The 25,827-nt window shown below is 44.4% G+C and overlaps 1 protein-coding gene across 3 annotated transcripts in view; it reads right to left on the bottom strand.

Annotated features, from left to right (window-relative positions):
* SEMA5A (semaphorin 5A) overlaps positions 1-25,827 on the bottom strand; it is a 134,537-nt gene that overhangs the window by 66,879 nt on the left and 41,831 nt on the right. For all 3 annotated transcript variants that reach the window (XM_081012944.1, XM_081012942.1, XM_081012943.1), the window contains exons 2-4: positions 17,665-17,862; positions 11,241-11,340; positions 6,749-6,794 (exon numbers count right to left, since the gene is read on the bottom strand). In XM_081012944.1, the coding sequence (XP_080869070.1) occupies positions 6,749-6,794; positions 11,241-11,340; positions 17,665-17,794 (276 nt within the window). In that variant the 5' untranslated portion in view covers positions 17,795-17,862. The remainder of the gene's footprint in view (positions 1-6,748; positions 6,795-11,240; positions 11,341-17,664; positions 17,863-25,827) is intronic.

Genomic DNA, 25,827 nt, shown 5'->3' with positions numbered 1-25,827 from the left:
CTCACCCTGTCGCGGGGATACGAACCACTGACCTTCTGATCGGCAAGTCCTAGGCTCTGTGGTTTAACCCACAGTGCCACCCGCGTCCCTAAAACTGGTTACAACTTGATCCAAAAAAAAAAAAAAGGCAACAAATTCTTAATTCAGGGCAAGCATACAAATAACCAGATTTAAACAATTATTTAATTCTGGTTCTTATATTTTCTTGATTATGATTACTGGATTATTTATACAGTGGTACCTCATGTTACAAACGCTTCAGGTTCCAGACGCTTCAAGTTCCAGACTCTGCTAACCCAGAAATACTACCTCGGGTTAAGAACTTTGCTTCAGGATGAGAACAGAAATCATGCTCCGGCGGCGCAGCAGCAGCAGCAGGAGGCCCCATTAGCTAAAGTGGTGCTTCAGGTTAAGAACAGTTTCAGGTTAAGAATGGACTACCGGAACGAATTAAGTTCTTAACCCGAGGTACCACTGTACAGTCAAACCTTGGTTGTCAAATGTAATCTGTTCTGGAAGACCTTTCAACTTCCGAAACGTTTGACAACCGAGGCGCGGCTTCCGATTGGTTGCCAGAGCTTCTTGCACTCAAGCAGCGAAAAACATGTGTGTGGGAGGCAGACCCCAGAGACAGCTCTTGAGGTTTGTTACAGTCTTCAACTGGCCTTTGTCTTTGCTTTGATCTGCAGCAATTAGCAGGTGATAGCATGTATCTCCATGCTATGAAAATGTTCACCTGCTAATTGCTGAAGATCAAACACTTTTAAAAGACACAGGAACCAGGGCTGGTTGAAAAGTTGACAACCGTGCCCTGTTCTGTTTCAGGACTTCTGATCTTCACTGTTCCACATGGTTAGGACTAGAAATCAGAGAGATCGGCTTTTTCCTGCTTAACCTGCTTCCCAATTCAGTGAATGGTTCTATTGCCTTGAAATGCCAGATTTCAACATGAAAAGTTTGGTCCAGCTCTAGTATACACTCTTGCCTTCTGTCTCCTGCTTTTCCCCAAACCCCTGCCTGCTCTAAGCACCAGATTCAGTTAACAGCAAGCCTGGTTCGTTTCTTTGTTTTTTGGTTTTTTTACCACCAGAAAAATACACATTTTACAGAGTAACATAAAGAAAAGGAGGGGGGGAGACAGAAGCAGATCTCTGCCCCAAGGAGCTTACAATCTCAGTTTAGACAGAGGAGAAACGAAGGAAGGAAAGAAAAAGGTAACTGGATGAATGGAAGAATATAACTGAAGGCAGTTCAGTGAGTGGAGTCCAGCAAGTGGAGGCTATTTATTTATTTATTTTTATTTAATATTTACAATACACTTATACTGAAGTATACAACACCACCACACTTAAACTTATAAGTATTGTTTAGGCACCTACTTAGGAGAAACATCAGTCATGTCAAAGGTGCCGCTGACCCCGCTGCCGCATAGCACCTCAATACAATATGTAACACAATATTTTAATGTAAGAGTTAATTTCGTGTGCATAGCGCCGTTGAGTCTGACAAGCCCCACTGTTGTGAATGACAAGCGCTGCCGCTGGCACGGCGTGTCTTTGGTAAATGACCGCAGAAAGACGAAAGTCTTTTGGTGAAACAGTACGTATACATTTCAGTAATACTTAGGTATATATGTATTTTGTTTTTCTAGCTTAATCAAAATTATTTATTACTTCATAACAGGTAGATAGTTAAGAGCTTAGGCGGCTTCAGCGGTGGGCGTCCCCCAGAATTCAGCGCCCGGGTGCCCCGCACCCCTTGCACCCTGGGTAAAGACAGCCAAGCCCATAGGAGCTTTGGAGGAAGAACAAGGAGGAGTTTGTGTATGAATGAAGTATTGCGCTGTTACACCCATTATGACACACACCAGACAGATACAGCAACAGCATCTACCATCGCAACCACTTCATACCAACAGAAATACATCTCTTTTGAGCCCCTTCCAACTCCACAATTCTGTGACTCTATGAACTTCTATAAACTAAAAACAGAAAACAAACAGAAAAGAACAAAACAAAATTCCAGACAGATGGCAGAGCATGCCTTGGGCAGATGGGTCTGGTAATTAGACACTGGCAAAATATATTATTTCCAAAGGTGGTTGGATTACACCGCCTCAGAAAACAGCTACATAATTTCATAATTCCATTTAGTTGCGTTTTTACTATTGTTATCTGTTTGCCTTCACATCTTATGCCATGTATTCAAACACCATGTTTTTCAAAGGTGCAATGCAACCAAGAATATAATTGGACAGAACAAAATGACAGTAATCAGTGCAGGCTTCAGGTTTGCAGGGCTGGTGAAGGGGGGCTCTGGCAAAAACCGTCATCCTCCACCCCAGGAGTTTGCTAGCTGATCAGGGAGAGAGAGGCAGTGGGGAAGCAGCTTCTCCCTCGCTGCCATTGCTACTCACTTGCTCCCCCCTCCAGGCCTGGGTTTGGTGAGCACATGGGCAATGACAGCCAAAGGAGGAGAAGCATCAGGGGCAGAAGGTCCTTGGCAGAGAGTCTCTGCCAACCTCTGACAGACACAGATTGACCGTACCCATGCAACAATGGAATAGCATCACTGTGCATCGTTCCAAGATGTGTTAGTTGTTGTAGCTACTGACTCATAGTCAGGGAACAGAGTTTATTGCTTACTGAAGGAACCAGGGGCGTTTTACCCACAGAGGCTAGTGGCGCAGGGCACCAGGGCACCACGTTCTGGAGGGCGTCAGGGAAGAGGTGGAGGCTGGACGCGGCGCCTCCCAGCATCAGCTCACCGCCGAAGCATTGTCACGCCCGGTGCCTCCTTCTGCCGTGGCCACCACAGCACAAAGCGGCCAGTTGAGCCGGGAGGCACCGTGTCCAGCCTCTTCCCATTCGGGGAGGGGGGAGTGGACGCTGGAGGGAGCTTTGCACCATGGTGCCGGATATGCTTAAGACGGCCCTGGAAGGAACACACGTGAACATGAGAACTGCCTTGCTAGATCAACTCCAGTCATTTCTCCAACAACTGCAAGACAAGACAGCTCTGGAAACTTACAAGCAGAGCACAAGGGTTATGGCCAGGCCGAGGTTTAATTTAGCAGTAGTGGTTAACAGCAGTAATAGCTTCATCCTCCATTTAAAGCCATTCTGCTGCCTCCTGTGGTGTCTCTCATGGGGACAGAAGATTCTTCAATCCAGTGGAGGTTTTACTCAGCGGAAAGGAGACTGAGGTGAGTTTTGTCAATTGGTTCTCTCCTCTGCAGGTCCCCCTTCCCTCTGAATCTTATGTGCTGTTCTGAAGGGTCCCCCATTCAGGAGTAGATGGGGGCTGCAGTGAGGACAAACTGGAGAAAATCTCCTCCTTCCTGGTTCTGCTAAAGCCTCTGCTGGATCAAAGTGTCTTCTGTCAGCAGACGGTCACCACTGGATGCAACCCATTTAGCTAGTGGTGACTGTCACATCTAGCCAGACCCCCCAAAAGGAGTTATGCACTTGAGACTGGTGAGACTTTGCAAAATAGGGTGGCATGAGCAAGTTCTTTTTACCAGTTCAAAATACTCTCCCTAAGACTTGTTGCACCTGGAAGAAGTGCTGCTTTCTCTGTCGCAACAGCTCATGAGGAAGAAAGGAAAATATCACAGCCCACATTCAGAGAACCTGCGACGTTCTCTAGCTGCATGGTAATCTCAGAGGGAGAGAAGCCACTGCCTGAGGAGTCATCACCTTCCCCTCCTCCCAGACTACCCAGGCCAGAGGATGCACTATTGTCAGACTCCATCAGATCCTCCAAGTGTCCCTCGTTTACAGGGACAGTTCTGGATTTACAGAAACTGTCCCGGTTTCTGATTTGATCCCGGAATGTTCCCCTTTTCCTTAGAACATCCCTATTTTCATTGGAGTAATGTTGGAGGGTATGGAGTTATCTGACCCCCGAGCCATCTGAAGGGAAGTTTTTTAATGTCAGGAAGTTTTTTAATGTTTAATGTTTTATTATGTTTTTATATATGTTGGAAGCCACTGTGAGTGGCTAGGGCAACCCAGTCAGATGGGTGGGATATAAATAGTAAAGTTGCTGTTGTTGTTATGGACGCCTCTATTTTCGTCACAGAAATGTTGGAGGGTTGTCAGCTGAGGACACCCCTCACTTCCTCCAGCCTGCAGGAGGCAGCTTTTACAGAATAGGGCGATGGCCCTTTAAAAGAACAAACCATTCTCCTGAAGGGGTAGAGCAAAGGCAGGTCGCTCAGGCCAGCCAACCAGCTTTTATATGACTTCAGGATGCTCTTGAGGTAGCAGTTCTCCTGTCTAAGACTTAGTCAAGATGACTGAGACCAGGACAGGCAACATGGCAGCCTGCAGGTATTTTGGACTACAACTCCCATTATCCCCGATCATTAGTCATGCTGGCTGGGGCTGGAGGGCACCATGTTGAGAACTCCCTGACCTGACTCTGTAGGACATTCCGAGTTCTGCCGGGATATGCCATTACTGGAACTTTAGTGTGCAGTGCATATGCTCTGCCAGCCAGCAATGGTCCTTCCTCTTTCTCATTCCTCATAATAATTCACATGGTGGTTGTCTTTAAAAAAACACACACACAAAACAGTACTGCACATATTTTCATGGAACAGCCCCCTCAGAAGCCAGCATCCCTCCCAGCTCCTCTGAGCAGCCTGCATTTAAAGTTACTTTTTCAAACAGTTATGGTACCAACACATGGCAGCTGAGGGCATCTTAAGAGATGCAATGAGCATTATTCAAAACACTATTGAGAAGCAATTATGAGAAAATTCTTCAAGCTGTGTCAAAATGCGCTCAAACAAATTTGGCATTTATTTCCAGCCGTACCCTTTAGCAATGCTTGGCAGGATTTTTGGAATAATGCTGTTGAACTGGTAACATGTACTGTGGTCTTCTGTCAGACAAATTCTGTAATCAAACTGAGGCAGAACTGAAAGGATAGTGGTACATGCTTTAAAATAAAAGCCAGAGTGTGTATGATATCAATAGCTGAAGAATCTATATGGATGGCTGTAGAGAAAGGTTAGTGAAATATATAATGTGTTGTGCTATGCAAGCAGTCTTGCAGGGAACCTGGCATTACAGCAGATAAATAACTGTCAGGCCAAAAATCCTATGAATTTTAGTTTCTACATTTCTGTTTATTACAATTATAATTCCAACCTCTTTGAACTTCAGTCCTTGGTGAAGTAGCACATAGCTGCATTTGTTCTTACCTGTGCACACATTTAAAAGACATGTGGACATGCATGAATATTACCCATAGATTTATAACTCAGTCCTGTGCATGCCTAATCTCCAGTAATACCCATTAATTTCACTCGTCTCTCTCCTAGGCAAGTATCTATGGGAAGCACTGGTAACCACACAACAAAAATATTTGCCTGGCAAAGGGTGAAGCCACCCTCAATAAATACCCCATATATGCTAGTATTTCAACTTCACTCACCATTAACCTCATTAATGCAGGGAGTAAAACACCTGCACGGCTATAGTGCATGACCGTGTGCCTCCTTCTCCCCCTTTCTAAAAAAAATTGTAGGTGGTTAATTTGGACACATTGTGCCCCAAGCGCACAGTGAAAATGGCCCTGAGTAGGCAGACAGACCAAGTTCCTCTTGTAGCGGGGGTGGCTTCTAATATAAAGGCCTTTGGCTGCCAAGGCAAGCAGGTGTTTTGTATGTTTTTTAAAGGCATCTTTACAAGATGGACTATAAAGGCAATTCAGTAACAGCTGAAATCCTCTGTGCAATAGGAATACAAAATACAAAATGCAGACTCAGGTAGGGATCATGCGCACAATTAGTTTCCATGATTATGCTTAGCTTATGGGGAATTTCTGTTCCCCACAAGCAAAGAGTTGAATGCCATCCACGTCATGGCTTCACAAATTAAGAGCCAATTTATATGTTAGATTTTGAAGATAATTCACACATGACCTTTCTAGGTTAAGAGGAACATGTTTGGGAAAGTATTAAACACAAGGGCGTATTAGCAAAGAGCCAGGATTGGCTATAGTTCTCTCTGACATACTTGGTTGCCAGCCCAGGTTTTCTGTCAAATAATGTGTGGCAGAGGTGCTAAGTTGCGCCTAACATGGGGGGGGGGGGGAGGCACGCAATACAGGTGCGCTGGGCTCCTCAAAGAGTTGCGCACACACACCTTACCTGGCTGCATAACATATGGAGCTAAGACATAATTAAACCTTATCTATCTATAAGAAATGTAAATACAAACCATCAGCAGTAGCAACCATATTGTACATGTACAAGTCATGGTAGATACATTTGTATATAGATCACTGTAGGTTGTACCCACTTCAGACTGCAGGTGGGAATTCACTTGATGAAATGCCCTTCCGTACCAGAGAGAGAGAGAGAAAACCCTCTGCATAGAAAACTAGGTATCAAGGACAGAAGGCAGCAAAACCACATGCTCATAGTCCCTGAAATGCTAATTGCTAGAAGAAAGATGTATTAAAATAAGCCTACACAACTTGTCCCAAAAAGCTGTTCTGAGATTTATTTTAAAATACTGTATAGTGAGAAATAAAATATACAAGAGAAGCCAACTGTGCGGATAAAATTCAATAAAAATGCTTTAAAGGGGACAAAAGAAGGGGGAAACAAAACAAAAGTCAATTGCACCATTTGACATCCTGAAGCTTTTTCACATCTTCACTGAAAACGTTTTAATGTCCATTTGTTTTGCTTCTTTTTTAAAAGGGGGGGGGGTAAAAGTTAACTGCTTACCTGGATGAGAGAAAGATCCTCACTATGTAGCCTGAAGAGGTAGTTTCTAAAAGAGGGAAAGGAGAAATGGCATCAGTTATACAGGTGAACCAGGAGACCATGGTTCTTGGATATTCTTGATTTAGAAGCTTAAAAGCCTTTGTCACAGTAAACCTGGATTTGCCACTGACAGTGCACTTGACAAATAGCTGCAGCCGCCCCTAGCTCTTCAATAAGGAGTAAACCTATATAATGTATCTGTTAACCACACATTGTGTTTAGCTTAGCAGAACCAGGAGTTTGGAAGATTTCCTATTGAAATCAAACAAGCCCCTGCAATTTTGGAAATCTACTGCCTGCTGAAAACGTTTCTATTCTGCGAAGAAGTGTTGGCCACTTGTTCTGTATTTCATTATTTTATAGTTTTATGATGTTTCATGATTTTATTGTACACTGCCATGGTATTTTTCAATGAGTTGTCAATTTAGAAATACTCTGACAGAGAAATAAAACGTTTCAAAACTTGTTTGTCTTGTTAGGCGTTTCTAAGTGTACACTGAAGGTTGTCGAAAGCAGAGATGTTTGATAATTTTACTGTAGGTATCTTACCTTAAGCAACTTAGGATATGAGATCTACATTTTCTTTCTTAGTTTCTCTAAAGTTTACTCCCACTGGCATTTTGAGTGACTAGGAGGAGGATATACAAATATCTGTGTGTCTGTTATATATCAAATATTTAACTCTATAGACTCTTGACATGTGGAGCATAGACAGAGAGGAAGTCCCAGAGCCCAGGGTTGGATTCAAGTAGCACTAAGTAGGAATGACCTAGGCTTGTACAATGTGACTCTCCTCCCCTACATCATCCCCTTCAGGAGCAGTTTTGGGGACAGTGGGGGGTGCAGGGAGAGAAGGGGAAGGGAAGGGGAAGTCCCATTGCACAAGCAGAAGTCACTCTGTGCAATTATTTGGTTGAATACTGCAAAGGTCCTTTAAGGACCTTCCTTCTTTTCTTTCTTAATCTACAGGAGCTCATCTTTTCATACATTTTACATGAATATTTCTGTAGACTTTCCTGCAGCAAGCACAAAAATAAAATATTCCTCTAGTCAGCAACTAGATTTGCAGGAGAAGCTTGATAAAGATGGGATGAAAGTTGTTGGAGCAGCTTCCTCTCTCCAAAGTGGACTGTCAGTGACTATCGGCTCAACCCTAAATATCTTGCTTCTGAGTTGGCCAGATAATAGTCCTCAGAGAAGGGCAGTTTGGCCTATGGGCCTTCAGCTGCTTATCCCTAATTTACCGTATTTTTCGCACTATTGGACGCACCGGTCCATAGGACGCACCTAGATTTGGGGGGGGAAATAAAGGCAAAAAAATTTATTTCCCCCCCCCGCCAGGCGCGGGGCTGGGGCGGGGGAAGCCCGAGCTTCCCCCTCCCCCAGAACGGGACCCAGAGCCATGCCGAAGCTGCGCGCAGCTTTGGCATCGCTCTGGGAGCTTGCGGGGCTGGGGGAGGAGGAAGCCCTCCGCCAGCCTCCAAACCATGTCGGGAGACAGCGGGATGGCGCGCTGAGCCTCTCCCGCTGTCCCCCGAGTTTGCGGGGCTGGGCCAGCCTTCTAACCAAGTCGGGGGACAGCGGGAAGGGCGCGCTGCGCCCCTGCCGCTGTCTCCTGAGTTTGTGGGGCTGGCGACGGGGAGGAGCAGGCTTCTCCCCCCGCCAGCCTTCTAGCCAAGTCGGGGGACAGCGGGAAGGGCGCGCTGCGCCTCTCCCGCTGTCTCCCGAGTTTGCGGGGCTGGCGACGGGGAGGAGCAGGCTTCTCCCCCCGCCAGCCTTCTAGCCAAGTCGGGGGACAGCGGGAAGGGCGCGCTGTGCCTCTCCCGCTGTCCCCCGAGCTTGTGGGGCTGGCGGTGGGGCTCTCCTGAAGCCTGGAGAGCGAGAGGGGTCGGTGCGCACTGACCCCTCTCGCTCTCCAGGCTTCAGCGAAAGCCTGCATTCGCACCATAGGACGCACACACATTTCCCCTTCATTTTTGGAGGGGAAAAAGTGCGTCCTATAGTGCGAAAAATACGGTATGCAGAATGGAAACCCCGTTTTAGGAATTGCAAGGCTGAAGGTTTTTTTTAGTTGGACAGCCTCTCTCAGATTGCCTTCCTGTAGCAGCAGAGCATCTGCTGTTTTCTATTTGAGAAAAATGAAGAGCCAGCCAGGAAGTAACGACCTTCCTTTCCTACAGTAGCTCACTGTCAAAAACTTCTTTGAAATTTTCACCCTCACTACTGTGGTCTCCATTATTAAAACTCCTATCTCTCTCTCACACACATTTCCTCTGACAGCATCAAATCCGCAATGTGTAAAGACAGGACATCTCTAATGCAGCCATGAAGACCTTTGGATCTCCCATTTCCAACTCTCACTCGCTCTTGGTTACAAACTTTAATGAAACATCATAAAAATAAATGTACTGTTGTGGCTGCTGGCTAACCATTATTTTTGTTAGGTGGTTGCTGGGTAACAGCCCAAGATAATCTGTTAGTTTCATTAATTAACATGAATATCAGAAGGTGGTCTTTATAAAATCTGTAATAGGAGTTAAGGAGGTTTTTTCTGACTTTGAAAACAATTCAAATTCAGGTTTGGCCATCATCTTGAACAACTGTGGCAATGATTAATGAGAGGAACTATTGCTATCTCAGTACCTATGAAACCAAATTTGAATTCATAAATTATTTTTAAGAGGCATTGCAATAACCTAAAAAATTCCTTCACCTTTTGACGAGCAGCTGTTCCATTGTTTGAAGCCGTAAGGATTTAGAAACAAAAAACCAAAGCAACCTGCTTCAGCCCAGATCTGAAAAACCATATTTTTCTTCTCTGCAGAACCAAACCACCACCACCTCCACAGATCTCTTTTGGTTGTTTTTACAGCCAGGGCATGAGTGGTAGAGCTATATCAAAGGCAAACCAGGAGAGTACAAGCTGGGGAGGATTCATGGAGTATCAGGGCAGAGCAGGCGGAAAAATCAGCAAGCAGGTTCATGGCACATTCCAGGAGTTCCAAGTGAGAGCTTTTCAGCAGCCTGCTAACATTCTCTTCCTACTTCCTTCTAGAGGGGCTGGTAGGAGCATAGCTGTCAACTTTTCCCTTTTCTTGCGAGGAATCCTATTCGGAATAAGGGAATTTCCCTTTTAAAAAGGGAAATGTTGACAGCTATGGGTAGGAAGCTCAAATGAACAGGCATTGAAAGGCAGGACTGGGCTAAGGAGCAATGTTCACCAATTTGATCAGAACTGAATTTTAACAAACGTAAGAAAGAACTTTCATCCATGCACACTGCAGGTGGTGACATGACATGTTTTATTTAAGTTGCATTGCTTCATCAAAACAAAAACAACACTTTGGGGGTTAACTGTTTAAATTTTTTGGGCAACTAATAAAACAAACCACCAGTCATCATCTAAGCCACTTCCTTAAAGCAGTATTATTATAGCTCAGTCTGACCCCAGAAACCCAGGACAGTCAACATCTGTAGATAGCTGGAATCAAAAGCAGGATAATAAAAAGGGCAAAAATATTGCATGCTTAGGGCCACAACAGTTGTATCCCAAATTAAGATATTGCTGGGCAAGTTTAAGCATGTTTGACTCTTAACTGTTTGCAAGATTTGTTCGTTGGGCTGATTTGAAACTAGTAAATTCTAGGCTCATAGCAGAGTGTCAAGATGCACTCTACTGCTAAAAAAATCCACTCTTGACAGAAATACAAAGAGCAGTAACAGACAGTGCTTTAACCTGTTGTGAGTCAGCTTCACAATTTGCATGAAAGGGAGAAACACCCACAAATCAAATGCTAATTCAGCCACTCCCTTCCTTACTGTGACAGTCTAACCAGAACTGTATAATATGATTCTTTTGGCTGCATCACTGAGCTTCAAGTCCTAAACACTGCAAGGATTGCAGAATCTAGTTTTCTTTAAAAAGTGGTTACCAAGTATCACAGCTAATTTTGAAGTCCATAGCTTGTTCACATGTTAAGGTAAAGGTAAAGGTACCCCTGCCCGTACGGGCCAGTCGTGACCGACTCTGGGGTTGCGTGCCCATCTCGCTTAAGAGGCCGGGGGCCAGCGCTGTCCAAAGACACTTCCAGGTCACGTGGCCAGCGTGACAAAGCTGCTCTGGCGAGCCTGCACCAGCGCAGCACATGGAAACGCCGTTTACCTTCCCACTATAAAGCGGTACCTATTTATCTACTTGCACTTAAGAGTGCTTTTGAACTGCTAGGTGGGCAGGAGCTGGGACCGAACGACGGGAGCTCACCCCACCGCGGGGATTCGAACTGCCGACCATACGATCGGCAAGTCCTAGGCGCTGAGGTTTTACCCACAGTGCCACCCGCGTCCCTTGTTCACATGTTACATGGATATAAATGATGCATTTTAATCAAATATGCATTCAAACAAGAAAAATTAGCCATCTGATAAGAGAGAATTTTTAAAAGCATTGTCTCACCTTGCTCCAACAACAAGTTCTTTTTGTCTTGGATCAAATGTTATCTGAGAGAAGTCGACAGCATTTTCTGCTCTGAATACATGTAACCAAGGAGCAATCTCTATACAAACATAAATTTGATAAATACATAAAATCAGATTATTAGCATTAAAAATATTTAGCATTTACATAGATTTTTCAATGCTATCAAGGAACTTTGCCTATCTTATTTCATGAATCCTTACAACAGCCTTGTGAGCTGCTGTTTCTTTAGCATAGTGCTAGCCTAAGGCAGTCCTCTGACTGAGAGGTTTCCAGGCACAGACTCATGTGCTTCTTTCTGTCCATTTCTCCTCAGAAGAACTGGAGGTGGTTTCAAGATTCACACGTTTCCTGGTTTTGCATGAACCTGGTCCCCTTATATAGCTACCTGGAAAAGCAACTTCAAGCTATGGTTGTCAACTGTATGGTTTAGGATGGATTTATGGTTCATGTAGGTGCACATGCATTGTGAAAAGATGGTGTCATGGTTAAGGTTATCAGACCTCCCCGTTTCCCGGGACAGTTCCCAGATTTACAAATCTGTCCCCAGACAAAATCCATCCCCGGATTTCATTTAATGTCCCTGGATTTATATTTTAAGTGTTGTAGATTTATTAGTAGGGAATGAATGTTGCGTGATTGGTTTAATGGCACAAGACACATCATATGGGGACTTCTGGCAAGGCAAAATGGCGGGCGCCACGGCAGCGAGCAGCTCCAGAAGCCAGCCAGAGTCAACTGTGCTACCGCTGCCGCCGCCACTGCCAAGCGGGAACTGGGGATGCCGGGTGCATCAACTGGGAGAGCCACTAACCGCCCCCCCCCCCGCGACCCAAATCAAGCTGGGCGCGAGAGCGCCCGGCCAACTGTCCAGAGGCGCTCCGGGGCCAGGAAAACCATGGAGCCGACGCAGGGAGAAGGGGGAAAGGAGAAGGAGGAGGAAGAGAGAGAAAGAGGAAGGAGAAAGAAGAGGGGAGCCCTGACCTTGCCGCGCCACCGCCGCTGCTGAGGAGGAGAGGTAGGAGAGAGCACTGGGAGGGCAAGGGCACGTGACCAAGCCCAGACCCAACCCGAGAGAGCAGGCAGGGGCCCCGAGGAAGGCCAAGCAACAGAGGAGAAATATTACATTTTTATAATGTTAACGAAGAAGAAGCCATTTGCGTTCATGTAAATGCAATACAGTCCAGAGTTAACACAGATTGGTGTTCCTGCTTTCCTTCAGTTGCCCAAGGCAATATTTGCTTTTGTCGTTCTTATTATGTGTTTTGTATTCCAACTGAAGTTGAAAAGTGTCCCCGGATTCACTGGAAAAAAATCTGGTAACCTTAGTCATGGTTCTCATACACCCTTTAGGCAATTCAATGAGAATGCAAGGAACTGGGTTTTCATTTTTTAAATGGAAAGGCCAACCATGTAACAATCAGAGGAGAGAATAAGAACAGACAAAACCCCCTTAGCAAGGGGGGGGGGACATTTAGCAAGAGGACATGGTTTGTAAAATTACAGTGAGCAGGTTTTGGAGGGGTGTAAACAATAAAAACAACACTAGTAGAGATGAAACAGAAGTTGCAGCTGAAGACTGTGACCAGTCAAGACATTCAATAAATTTAGATGAAAGAGAGGGGAAGATAGCAAGAATGAAAGGATCAGTGAAAACAGGGAATATTGGAGATTGCTTACAGTTAAAAGGCACCCAAACAGACAAAAAGAGAAAAGGTTAAAATATAAGAGGAGAGCAGCAGGGTCAACTGACACCAAAAAATCAATAGGATTCAGAACATAGGAAGAGCCCTGCTAGATCTGACCAGGCACATCCTGCCCATTCTCCGCTTCACACAGTGGCCAGTCCCTGGAATGCCTCAAGAGAACAAGGAATGAGCTGACCATTACTTTTAAGAAAGGAAAGAGGAGGAGACATCAATGGAAGGTAAGAGGTGGGGGTGATAAGGGAGGCAAGAAGATGAGACACATGAAGATGATGAAGAAGAAACAACAAGAGATGAGTCAAGAGTGTGGTAGACATCATTGCTACCTTCCTGCACTCAGCTACATTCCTAGGTTTTTCTGTTTTGTTTTTGTTTCTTTGCTGGGCCTGCTGTTTTTTCTGTCTTTCATGAAACTAAAAACAAATATATTTTTAAAAAAGAAAGGAAGGAAGGAAGGAAGGAAGGAAGGAAACTTTATGCATAAAATAGTCAGCAGATAGGGGGAGAAAATTACATGGAAGAAGAAGGGCTGGGAAAGGAGATGAGAATTAATGTGGGGGGGGGGTGGGAATACAAGAAAGAGGAAAGGATTGATGAAGGAGGGGGGAAAGAGTGAAAGAAAAAAAATGCAGTTGAGGGAAACACAGAGATTAAAAATGAAGAAAAAGCAAATGAGAACGAGGTTTCTGCCAAAGATGCTCAAAGCTGCAAGAGATCACAATGGGTGAGGCAGTCATGAGCAGAACCTTGAACTGTGCTCTGCAGGATGCATTTATTCAGTGCATTGACAAAATAGTTAAGACACCCCACCCCCAGGAGATGAGCTGGTGATGCTCTGCCCCAGCTGAAGCTTCTAAGCAATCTTTGAGGCATGTGGTACTTGAAGAGTATGTGGACGCAATCTTCTCAATCTGCTGTTTCCCCCTCTAATTTTCTTGTGGCATCCATTTATATTCCACTCCTGCTTTATCTGTTATTGTTGTTATTGTGTTTTTTGGTTGTTTTTAAAATAAAGCTGGAAATTGAGCATAGATGTTCTGTAACGCCAAGAAACTGAAGTGAAGTGGAAAGCTACTGTTTGGCACTCAGAGGATATGCAAACCCCCTTCCAATATAACAGAATGTTCTGCAACTACAGCATGAAGAGTCTAATTTATCATCTTCGTTAAGTCTATGTGCTCAATCAAAAATTCTGTTTCAAATGGGCAATGAAACAAGACACACACAACCGCATTTCAAACTACTCTCCCTTTCCATATGTCACCAGGGCAATTCCAGGAGGCTTGTAAAAGTTTTGCTACATTTGTTCTGCCTTCTGTTGCCGGAGATGCTCATTCAATTAATCTTCATTTATGACAGACTGCAATCAGCCCATTTGTTGTGGGCTTCATAAGGATCGGAGGCCTGAGAGAATCTTTTCCCCCAAAAGGCCTTCTGTTTCTGCAAACTAGGATAATGCAAGTTGATTTACAGCTCAAAGAGGAGTGTAATAGGGCTTCCTCAAGGTAAGTGTGCACAAGACTGTAGCCTGTCCGGTTTAAAGGGAGATGATGGAATGATATCAAACTCTGAATGAAGACTTCAAATTATAAATTTGAGGTGACTAAATGGGAAATCATTCTTTTATGATTCTGGTCACAGCCCCTGATCCTGTGTTGGAAGCTGCACCGGAGGTTGTTCTGGTCCAAAGAGTAGCTTTGGGAGAAAGATATGGGAAGATGCTGTACGGAGGAAGAGCCAAAACAGGTCCTGGTGCATGCGGAAGCAGCCTTGCGGTTCTCCAGATCCTAGCCAGAACCTGCCCTTCAGAAAATATTGTTCTTGTGCTGGATTTCAGATGGCACAATCAGCGGCTCCATTGTTCTTCCACAAACCCTTTTTTAACCCTTGCCTGGTCTGTGCCCTCCACTGAATTTTACAGAGCTGATTTCAGCAACTATAATTGCCAAGTAAGTAAATGAATCTATTTCAGCAGATTGTCATTACAGTTGCAGCAAGCAAGGGAACTCAGCTGTGTTTAGCAGTTACTTGCATCAGATTGTTGTGGTTTAATTCCTTGGGGTGTATGCTAGTTACGCAAAAAAAAAAAAAAAAAAAAATACTGCAAGAAAAAATTGGGGCATTATTTATTTGTTCGCCCTGCTGACTTCCTATCATCCCACTGAGTAATCACTGTTTACTTTTAACAGCATCTGTGCTGGTTACTCCCCTCATTCATACATTCTAGTATGCCCCTTCTCCCGTCTGTAGCACCATTGCTAACTTTCGTAGCTGCTCAAATTGCCAATATGTTCACTGCTGGTACCCTGAAAGAACACTGGCAATTATGGCAGTCCCTGTGGAGAAAAGGAGGCTGATTAGCAGCAAAACCCACAAAGACATCTTTAAGTCTGGTCATTAAGCAGTCATACGTCTGATCAGAATCAATCAGAAAGAAGAACAAGGAGTCTCAAGTACGAAGAATAAGGCCTCACACCTGAAAGCAGCTTACAACCACAAGTAAACACCACCTTTAAGTTTATGCAATGTTCTTTCTCTAGCTCCCTTTCACCAGGATTTAAAAGAGGTTATGGAATCATTTTTAGCTCCCTGCAAATGGTGGGAATGCAAAAAGCAATATGGTTGTCATGAGGAGCAGTAGCTGAGTGGGCTGATGAATGCCAGCATTATTCTCCCTTGGTTTTGCCCTATTTTTGCTTCCCTGAGCCCCTGCCTCATCCTACTCTCTGTCCCTTAGGATCAGATCTCTGTCTGCTTCCCCATGTTCCTCTGGCACTATCACTTAGTTGCATTTCCAGAAAGCAGTTGTGCTGTTTATTGCTTTCATAGCCCTGCCTTAAACCTCAACATTTGGCTTCTAAGTCTGTTAAGTATGGCAGTCTGCCCCAGCATGAAGTGGGCTGGTTGCTAGGCATGCAAATAGGTGTGAAACCGGGGGGGGGGGGGGGTTGAGGATCAGAGTAATGGCTGCTGATGTCACAAAGTAAAAGTGCTGTTCCCATATGAAATCCCTTTAAAAAAAAAGTCCTTTGACATCTCAAATGAAAGCTTGCTAGTTTCTCACATACAAGTCTATCATCTTCCGCTTCCTCCTAAATTTCAAATGGTCTTGGGTCTTTCCTGACCACACCAGCAAAGAGGTTCAGGAAGAAAATGCAGTTAGGTTCATAAAGGTGTGAAATGCTATGAGTGTGTGTCATTTTCTTGGCCTAACAGAACGTCAGTGATTTTTGGCTACTGCTAAACTTAAATAGAACTATCATAATTAAACACAGTAATTTTGAAAATGTAATAGTAGTGCTTCCTTTTTATAGCATTATGAATATGAATACATATTCAGATGTAGTACTCCAAAATTTCCACTCTCTGTTGACTCCCCTTCTTTGTGGAGTAAAAACAGGCTGTAGCTTGGCCTATGAATATATATTTGCATAACTTTTCTTGCAATATCTTTGGGGAGAAGCTGCTTCAGGACAAACAGATAGAGCTTTCTCTCCTGGTGCAGCAAAGCTCTGGTGCTTGGCTGTCAAAACCTGCTGGCATTTGGTCTTTTGCCTTCATTGCTCATTCCATAGGTGCCCCCTTTCCACCCAGCTGAGCAAGAGGGCTGCAGAACGACAGGTAAGATTCAACGTAAGGGAATGAAAAGTGATGCTTACTGAAGCAAAGAGTCCTAATTTCACATATATACTAAAGTCAAAATTGGCTATAGCTCCACAGGAGATGGAGGTCTTGGAATCATATACAGATACAGATACAGGCACAGGCACGCGCGCGCGCACACACACACACACACACACAAAATACACCAGGAAATAATGAAATCATTCAATTCAAACCCGGAAATGGTGAGAGAGAAATGGAGAGTTCTTGTGGTTCGTGAGGAGACCCTCCCTGGAGCCCGAAGAGGACGTCAGTTTTGCCTGACCTTGTTCATCTGAACTTACCCTCTGCTGGGTTTGACCTTGCCTCACCGGAACCTAACCCATGCTTGACATGGCTCTGCTTCTTGGGTTTGGAAAGGATGCTAGCAGTATGTGATCTAGAGTCCCTGGACTCTGTGCTTGGGATAGGTCTCCCTTTGGCTAGAAGCCCATTTGCTAGCTTGGGCTACTGCCCCGGACAAAACAATAGCAGCCTTTTAACAATGCTGGCTTGAGAGATAATGACTGTTCTTGGGAAAATAGTGCGCCAAACATTTTGTGGACTCACAGCAGTCATTGCCCCCCCCCCTTGGTGAGCATTTATGAACTAGCCCACTGATTCAAAGGAGTGAAAATTAAAATGCAGGTCAATTATGAGCAGAGATTTCCAACCAATCTGTTGCAATCTCAGATTTTCTTAATACAGACAGAGGTCTATAAGGAAACTAGCCAAAGAACAACAAATCAGTGCCAATTTTGCTATTCTTTGCCAACGTGGTGTAGTGGTTAAGAGCGGTGGACTTGTAATCTGGTGAACTGGGTTCGCTTCCCCGTTCCTCCACCTGCAGCTGCTGGGTGACCTTGGGCTTGTCACACTTCTCTGAAGTCTCTCAGCCCCACTCACCTCACAGAGTGTTTGTTGTGGGGGAGGAAGGGAAAGGAGAATGTTAGCTGCTTTGAGACTCCTGAAGGGGAGTGAAAGGCGGGATATCAAGTCCAAACTCTTCTTCTTCTCTTCTTCTTTATTTGGAAATCGCCTTCTCAATCACTTACCTTCACTTGTAACAACAGGATGCTCCACCCGCTGGCACTGGGAATCCTCTGTGGACACTGTTCTGAAGTATATCATCCCCAGACCTGTGACCAGTATCACCATCCAAATGCCATCCTGCACGTTAGCCATGTTTTCCTGTGCACCGGTCACATCTCTCTTAGCCGGGAACTCTTCTTGTCTTCAGATGCGAAAAGGCCCTAGAGAATGTCACAACATAATTACAACTAAACCAACAATGGCCAATCTTCGGTGACAGTTGACTCTTCAGATGTTGGCCCAAGGACCCAAAGTGTCTTTTGCCACTTGACTCAACCTCTTCAAGGGTGATCACCTGACACCTCCAAGTGTTAAGTGGTCCCTAATTTAGGCTACTCAAAGACAGGACAACAATTTATCTTCCCCTCTTATAGGAACTAATTATTCTTATTTTAAGAGATTTATAGTCTGCTTTTTTAGGAGGAAGTCCTCCCAAAAGTGGTTTACTACATGCGTAAAATACAAATCCAACTCATAAAATGTTCTTAAAATATACTATCAACAGTGACAGCAGAATCAAACACAACAAAGTAGCAACAATAAAACTTAGCCATGACCCAATAAGCAGCCACTATTTATGACCTTGTGGAGAAGAAATCAGCATAAGGGCCACTTTAAAAATGTGAGGGTTGGGGTATGCCTGATCTCTGTAGAATGACCGCTCTCCCCATCAACCGGAGGGCGCCCTTTGCGTGGCCATGTGCAGCACCCCCAATCCTTTGAGACTCCCGGCAGAACGCTCCTGGTCCACCTCCCCACGTCACAGCCCTTGAGGTTCCCGCCAAACCTCAGTTCAGAAGGAACCCATTGTGACGGGCGGAGGTGGAGCCAGGAGAGCGGACCAAGAAGGGGTAGCCATCACTCCTTTGCATATGAAGGGGGTGGAGCCTACTTGGGAGCCCCCAGTCAGCTCCAGAGCTTCACTCGCCCTACCCTCCCTTTGTTTATGCTCTTTATTTCAGGTTAACCTCTTTACAGGTATGCGGGCGCTGCTATGGTTGTTTGATGGTTGCTGTTAAAGGACTGGGAAGGGATTTCCCCCGCATTGGCAGGTTTCTCCTTCCCCGTAGCAAAATGTCACAACTTTGGTGGTTTTAGGCCTTGGGTGGAATCCTTTAGTCTATCTTCCCTAAGTGCGGGGGGGGGGGAGGTGTGAAGCGGTGACACATGCCTCCCCCCCCCCCCACAGCGGTGATCCCACGGTTCCCTGTTAAAGGGGCTGTGTTGATGGGAGTCACTGGCCATATGCTGAAAGGTTGTCAGTGGACTCCCCTGTGTTGTGGTGAAATGGGGGTGGGCTCTCTGCTTAAATCCCCAGACAGATCTGTTAACCCTATGTGCCCCAGATCCCCGGCTGGGGACTGGAAGCGATAAACGCCCAATGCCTAAGCCAAGGTCTAAGCTAGCTCTCAGAGTATGGGCTGGAAACATGGGTGCAGTCCTTTGAATAAACTGGTCCCAAACGTATAAAAATGTAATTATATGAGTTAAGTTTCTATTTTCATCATGTATTTAGGTAAGAGCACAGCGAATAATGCTGCCTGCAGTGGGAGAACCAGAAGAGGAAGGAAACATCCATGCAGCCTTCTTCTCCAAGAAACAAGTTATGGAAGCAGTAGCGAAAAAAAGTGTTGCGTTTATACAAGTATCACTCTTCTTTTAAAATAGTCTATAGAGGTCCTTCAGAATGCACGTGTTCCAGGGCAGTGCATCTCTGCTATGAATATTCTATGAATCTGTGCTCAGAGTTTCCATGTGAGAGCTTTGTTTCATACATCTCTGTTATATATGTAGCAATGTTGTCATCCTTTTTATATAGATTGCCCAAGAGGAATATAAGAATAAATGAGACCTGTTAGAGAATGCTGCTATTTGCACCAAGGCAAAGCTCTGTTTTATCTCTTAGCAGGAAATGATTCAATGTACTTTTCGTTTCTTTTTCTTTTTTGCTTAGCCACAAAAGGTGGCAATTGTTATGACACTGGCTTTGGAGCAGCGTCCTGGGAATCCTGGAGTTGAGTGGAAGGCAAGCTTCTCCAAAAGACACAATCCCTTACAATGCGCAGGTGCACAAGGAACAATGGTGGGGCCCCCCACCATGAGGTGGCATGCATCCCTGCTGCTTCCCAAAGGGGGGGGCGCTGAGTGCCAGGACTGAGGTGCGGTGCCAGTGCAGGGCCAGGAGCAGTGGCTTGGCTCTGATGCTTGCTCCCATGCTTTGTCCCTTCTCCTGTCAGTAAGCGGCAGCAGAGCCTGCCACTGGGAATCCACGGCCAGTATTGTCCAAAGTGACTGGCAGCAGCTGTCCAGGCTTCATGGAAAGGGGCATTCACTGCCCTCCATGGAGGTGCCAAGAAATGACCCTGGACACAAAGCAGACACTCTACTGCCAAACTACAGTCTTGCTCAAGAAATATGAAAAATGACTCCGGAGCAAATCCCATTAAATTCAGTGGAACTGATGTGCTCAGGAATGAAGCCACACAACCTAATCCTAACCAAGACTTCCCACACCAGGCCACAAATATTTATTTGTTTGTTTGTTTGTTTTCGTTTGTTTGATGGAGCACAATAAAGGCCATACCAAAAACATACCATCTTTGTGGCAGCATCAAAGGCAAATACTTTGCTCCAAATATAAAGGACCGGTGTGTAAAGTTTCCTTCACACATTGTGGTTTGTTTTTAGGTTTACACTTTTGCACCTAAAACCTTGTCTAACTGAGATAAGCAGAGGCTTCAGGAATAATTTTCAGATTGCATCAGCTGTTCTGACAGCAGACAGACTAGATGATCACCTATAAACAAGCAGTAGGAATGCATTTCATATACTGCCAAGGAGTTGGCTGACCTCTGAGGTCTTTTCCAACTCTATGATTCTGTGACTGAGTTAACTGTCAGCCTTCACTGGTATATATATCACCAAATGTCAGTGAGATTTGTTTTACCCTATACATATCAAACCTGCCTCCATCACCCAGCCCCAAAGAAAAAGCCTCTATCCCCATGGCTTCAATATTTCTGGGAATTTTGTATCTCTGCAAGACTATTTTCGGTTTGGCAATTATATAACATTCCAGCTTTACATGATACGGACACAACATTCACTGCACTGAACTGAAGATGACTTAACAGCCAGCAAGTTCTTTCACCCACACATCCAGGGTAGCCTCTGCTTGGAAATAAAAGGCTACTCAGACTGATAAACAGAACAGGGCAATCCCATAAAGCAGCATGGAAAAAGTCATGAGGCAAATAATGCTTTCAACAAATGCTGATCACTGAACATAATTGTTTTATCAAGCAGCAGTCAAGGAAAGATTAATTGCTGTGGTCTTCCTAGAACTGATGTGCTAAACTCATAAAGTCTTCATTCCCCACCCCAAAAAGGTTAAATCAGATAAAATATATGGGCTGAGGGGGGGGGAAGAGAGAAAGGGGAGGGGGAGAGGGGGAGAGAGAGAGAGAGAGAGAGAGAGAGAGAGAGAGAGAGAGAGAGAGCTAATAGCCTTGGAAAGCTATTTCCAAGATGTCAACTTATTCTTTAATTATGCACAATAGGTTGACAGCCTGAGGAAACATTATGAGTTGCCTGTGAGAGCCTTATGACGGAAAGTTTACTTCTGAGAAAACTCCACTGACTTCTTCCTAAGCCTTCCACAGGAAGTGCTCAAAAAGTGCAGGGTCATCTAAGAGAGACCAGTCCTCTCCCTGAATTACAACTCTCTTAATGTGAAGAACTGGCACCTGAGTTTATTTGCTTTCCTCTTTCCTCTTCATCCCTTTTTTTCCTTTTGTGTAACATATTTTATTTTATAAGCCTGAGAGCAGGGACCATTTTTGGGTTGGTTTTTTTTATCTGTAAGCTGCTCTGGGAGTCCTGTCTGCTGAAGAAGGAGATAAAATACTTTCAGTAATTTATGTGCGCAGAGAACTGCAATTTGACTGTCTCCATTCCACCAAGTATTACATTAAAAACAGAAGGTCTGACGACACCGTTCCCGAGAGTCTGCCTTCCTCTGAATGCCACATACACCAGTCCCTGGGAATCACGTGTCCGGTTACAGTCTGGTTCTGCTTGCAGGCTCTCCATGTGAGAACCAGGTGCTGGAGCAGACAGGGCTCATCTTTTGCTATGTTCTCAAAGCAGCCTTTGAGACCAGGTATTTGTTCTAGAGCAGCTAATAGGAACAGGAGTCCACAAACGCAGCTGCCCAGCCACCAGTGGCAACCACAAGATGAATTCTGCCAACGGCTAATACTGAATGTCCACGCACAGACAACATACCCCTTCCAAAGGAGCCTCACCAAAATTTGGGGCAAAGTGGGGAAACGTGGAAAAGGTGTTAGAAATTAGCCAGGTGCCAGGCGCATTTTGCACACGCATCTCCTTTCCCAGGGCAGGAGCAATAAAACACAATACCAAAATGTGTGGATTTCTGAATAGAATCATAGAATCATAGAATCATAGAATCAGAGTTGGAAGAGACCACAAGGGCCATCGAGTCCAACCCCCTGCCAAGCAGGAAACACCATCAGAGCACTCCTGACATATGGTTGTCAAGCCTCTGCTTAAAGACCTCCAAAGAAGGAGACTCCACCACACTCCTTGGCAGCAAATTCCACTGTCGAACAGCTCTTACTGTCAGGAAGTTCTTCCTAATGTTTAGGTGGAATCTTCTTTCTTGTAGTTTGGATCCATTGCTCCGTGTCCGCTTCTCTGGAGCAGCAGAAAACAACCTTTCTCCCTCCTCTATGTGACATCCTTTTACATATTTGAACATGGCTATCTTATCACCCCTTAGCCTCCTCTTCTCCAGGCTAAACATGCCCAGCTCCCTTAGCCGTTCCTCATAAGGCATCGTTTCCAGGCCTTGGACCATTTTGGTTGCCCTCCTCTGGACACGTTCCAGTTTGTCAGTGTCCTTCTTGAACTGTGGTGCCCAGAACTGGACACAGTACTCCAGGTGAGGTCTGACCAGAGCAGAATACAGTGGCACTATTACTTCCCTTGATCTAGATGCTATACTCCTATTGATGCAGCCCAGAATTGCATTGGCTTTTTTAGCTGCTGCGTCACACTGGTGGCTCATGTCAAGTTTGTGGTCAACCAAGACTCCTAGATCCTTTTCACATGTACTGCTCTCAAGCCAGGTGTCTTGAATAGGCAAGACTCATGATAGATCTGAGATATAAATTGGAGGAGGGGGGTTCCAAAAGTTTGTTTTAGGGTGAAGAGACCATCAAATGCTCATTTTCTATTCAGTTATTTTATAAATCACTTAACAGACGGTATCTCTAAACATTGCATATATCCTCAGCATCTACAAGAGTTTGGAACTGGAAACTGATTTCAGCCATGCTTTTGACTTCTGGGGGGTTTTATTTCTCTGTGTCAGGCAGGGTTCAAATGGGACCCTCCAGGTCTCTCTCTCTGCCCAGGGCACACACCTTCCTCAACTGCTTTTGTGTGGCTGGAATGTATCAGAAAACTACAAAATAATGCCTCTTGCTTGCCAGGATGGAGAGACGTGCAAAGATTGTGTGGGGCTGGACTGCAGCCTAGGGCACAAATGAAAGAGCTGCACCTGTTGCTCTCCCCACTTTTGTCCATGGCTCCACCCACCGGGGGCATGCGGCCCCCAGGAAGTTTGCCCATGAATCCTGGCCAGTGGCTACTAAATATATAGGCTGTGGAAAAGTCAGCGAATTTCCCTCTTGCATTGGACAAACATGCACTACAGTTCCATGCACGTACAGCACCAAAATAATTCCACCTCTGCTCCCCCCAGCCTCTACTATCTGTGCACATTTGGCGTCAAGATGGAGTGCAGTCATAGCAAGCAGGGCTGGCTCCCTCTAACCTCCACTCCCCGTTTGTCTGTTTCCACTGTCTTTCCAGTTGATTTTGTACTCCTTCCAGCTGGAATTAATCCTCCATATAAGACACGATTAGATAGTTTACAGTTTATGCTATGAAAACTGAACAGGGAATATGAGCAACCTCAGGCAAATCAGTCATTATCATCTATTAATCTGGAAGGCCACACAGCATGACTAAATCAATGAAGAGGCATTGAATGGTTATTTAACTCCTTCTATTCTCTTTAACAGCATTTCACCCTCTTCTAAGTATGAATCACCCCTCCTGGTCAACATTTAATCACGAGATCGGTAAAGAACATATTTGTAACCCTAATGTGCAGAAGAGGTTCACAAAACAAGAGGCACTCAAGCTTTGACTCGGGAAATTCGTTTCTAAAAAGCTTTCTCATTTACATTCTCTCTGCCTGCACTCCTCTCTGGATTATATTGATGGTAGATGGAGAGACGCAGTAGTTAGCAAAGCCTGACCACACAACCTTAATTAGTCATTCCTTATGCACAATTTCCCTAATCTCTTGAGAGACAGGTCAAAGTTATACTTCTAAAAATTTATAATCCATCAATTTGTGCACAGATTTTAACTCTGGCCACAACTGATAACTCAACTGTAGAGCAGCCCCATTAAAATGGAAAATACTGGAGAAAGTTGTGAATTCATCCTCTGCTGTTGCAAGCATTTGATGTCTTGTTTTTATTCACAAAATCATTTGTTCTCCACCTTTCTGGTTCAAAATGAACCACCAAAGGCCACTAAAGAATAAGATAAATGCACGAGAATAATACAATTGAAAACACAAATGGCAGACCTGGCTTTTCATTGAGAGCAAAACCACATCTAATATAGGCGGCAGCCCTATTGCTGAAGCAAAAGATTTCCTGACTGAAAGCATTTCAGCCTTGTTTAGAATGTGTGTTTGGTACTCTATGTTGCACTCCAGGAAGGACTGGAGGCCCCAGGGAAACAATGGCCCCAATCTCCATTCTTGTCAGGTGATCTAAAAGAAAGTCATAGTCAATGGTGTTAAAGCCACTGAGAGAGAAAGCTGAAGAGAAGCACACTTCTCCTGCCCAGCTCCCAGGGCACATCATAAGCCAGGACAACCAAAGTTGTCCCAATCCCAAACCTGGGAAAGAAACCAGACTGAAACAGAACTAGCTAATCCGTATCATCCAGAAATACCTGAAAACTGGGTCACCAGCCCTCACTTTAACTCCTTGCCCCGTGTTGGAATACTGGCGACTGGGTGGTAATTATCCAGTAGAGCACCATCAAGAAAGGTCTTTTTAAAGCAACTATCTTACTCTTGCTTCTCTGCTGCCTTCATAAACAGAAATGTACACTTGCTCTTTCAGTTATTTAGTAACAGGAGACATGCACACCCATGCTTCAGATCTGCATAATGAACAATCAAAACAAAAGCCAAGCAAAGATGGAAAGATTTAAAAAATTTTATCCTAACGAATCAGTTCAAGCAAACCAGCAGAAATCAAAATCCGGCTATCCATTTTTGTTGAGATGTTATTATCACTCTTTTAAAAAACAAAACAAAAAACCCCAATAAAAATAGGAAGGGGTAATGTCAGATTCTTTCATTTAACCCATTTGTATGAACGATTGTTAAAAAGCAATATGAATTCCACACACACTGAAACATGTTTAGCCCCATAAAGTATAATGACATTTACCACACTAATATCATTCACATCAATGGATGGCCCATAAATTCCACAACTCCCCCTGCCCATTTTGACAACCTTCTCCAAGGAAGCTCATAAAAGAAGCTGATTGTTCTCTCCCCCAGCCCTTTCCAATATCACTTAATAGGTCTCTAAGGACTTTTACAGTCTTATTAAAGGACCATCTAGGCTTTACCATAACCGAGATGTAACCTGTGATTGATTAAGAACCCAGAATGTGAAAAGCCCTTTCTTTCTGCAGTGTAGTACAACTTCTGATCTCCAACAGGAAAAATACATAACATTTTTTTTAATTCATCTAAAAATACAGTAAACTAATTTTATGTTTCAACACAGGAGCACTTAAAGCAACATAAAGAGCCCATCAGACAATCCAATCCAGGGTTTAACAGCCAAATACTTATTCCTCTGGAATTTTCCCCTCACACACAAAATATAATATATTTAAAGCAGCTCTATCCATGCTACAATTAAGAGGTGAGACAGCTCCAGTGATGTTTTTAAGATTGTGCTCCCATATTTCATCTTGAAGATTTTAAATAT

This window comes from Podarcis pityusensis, assembly GCF_964106645.2.
Source record: "Podarcis pityusensis genome assembly, chromosome: 7".
In the NCBI taxonomy this organism is placed as follows: Eukaryota; Metazoa; Chordata; class Lepidosauria; order Squamata; family Lacertidae; genus Podarcis; species Podarcis pityusensis.
The sequence above is the reverse complement of the archived record's forward strand: the minus strand, read 5'-3'. Positions and strand labels throughout refer to the sequence as shown.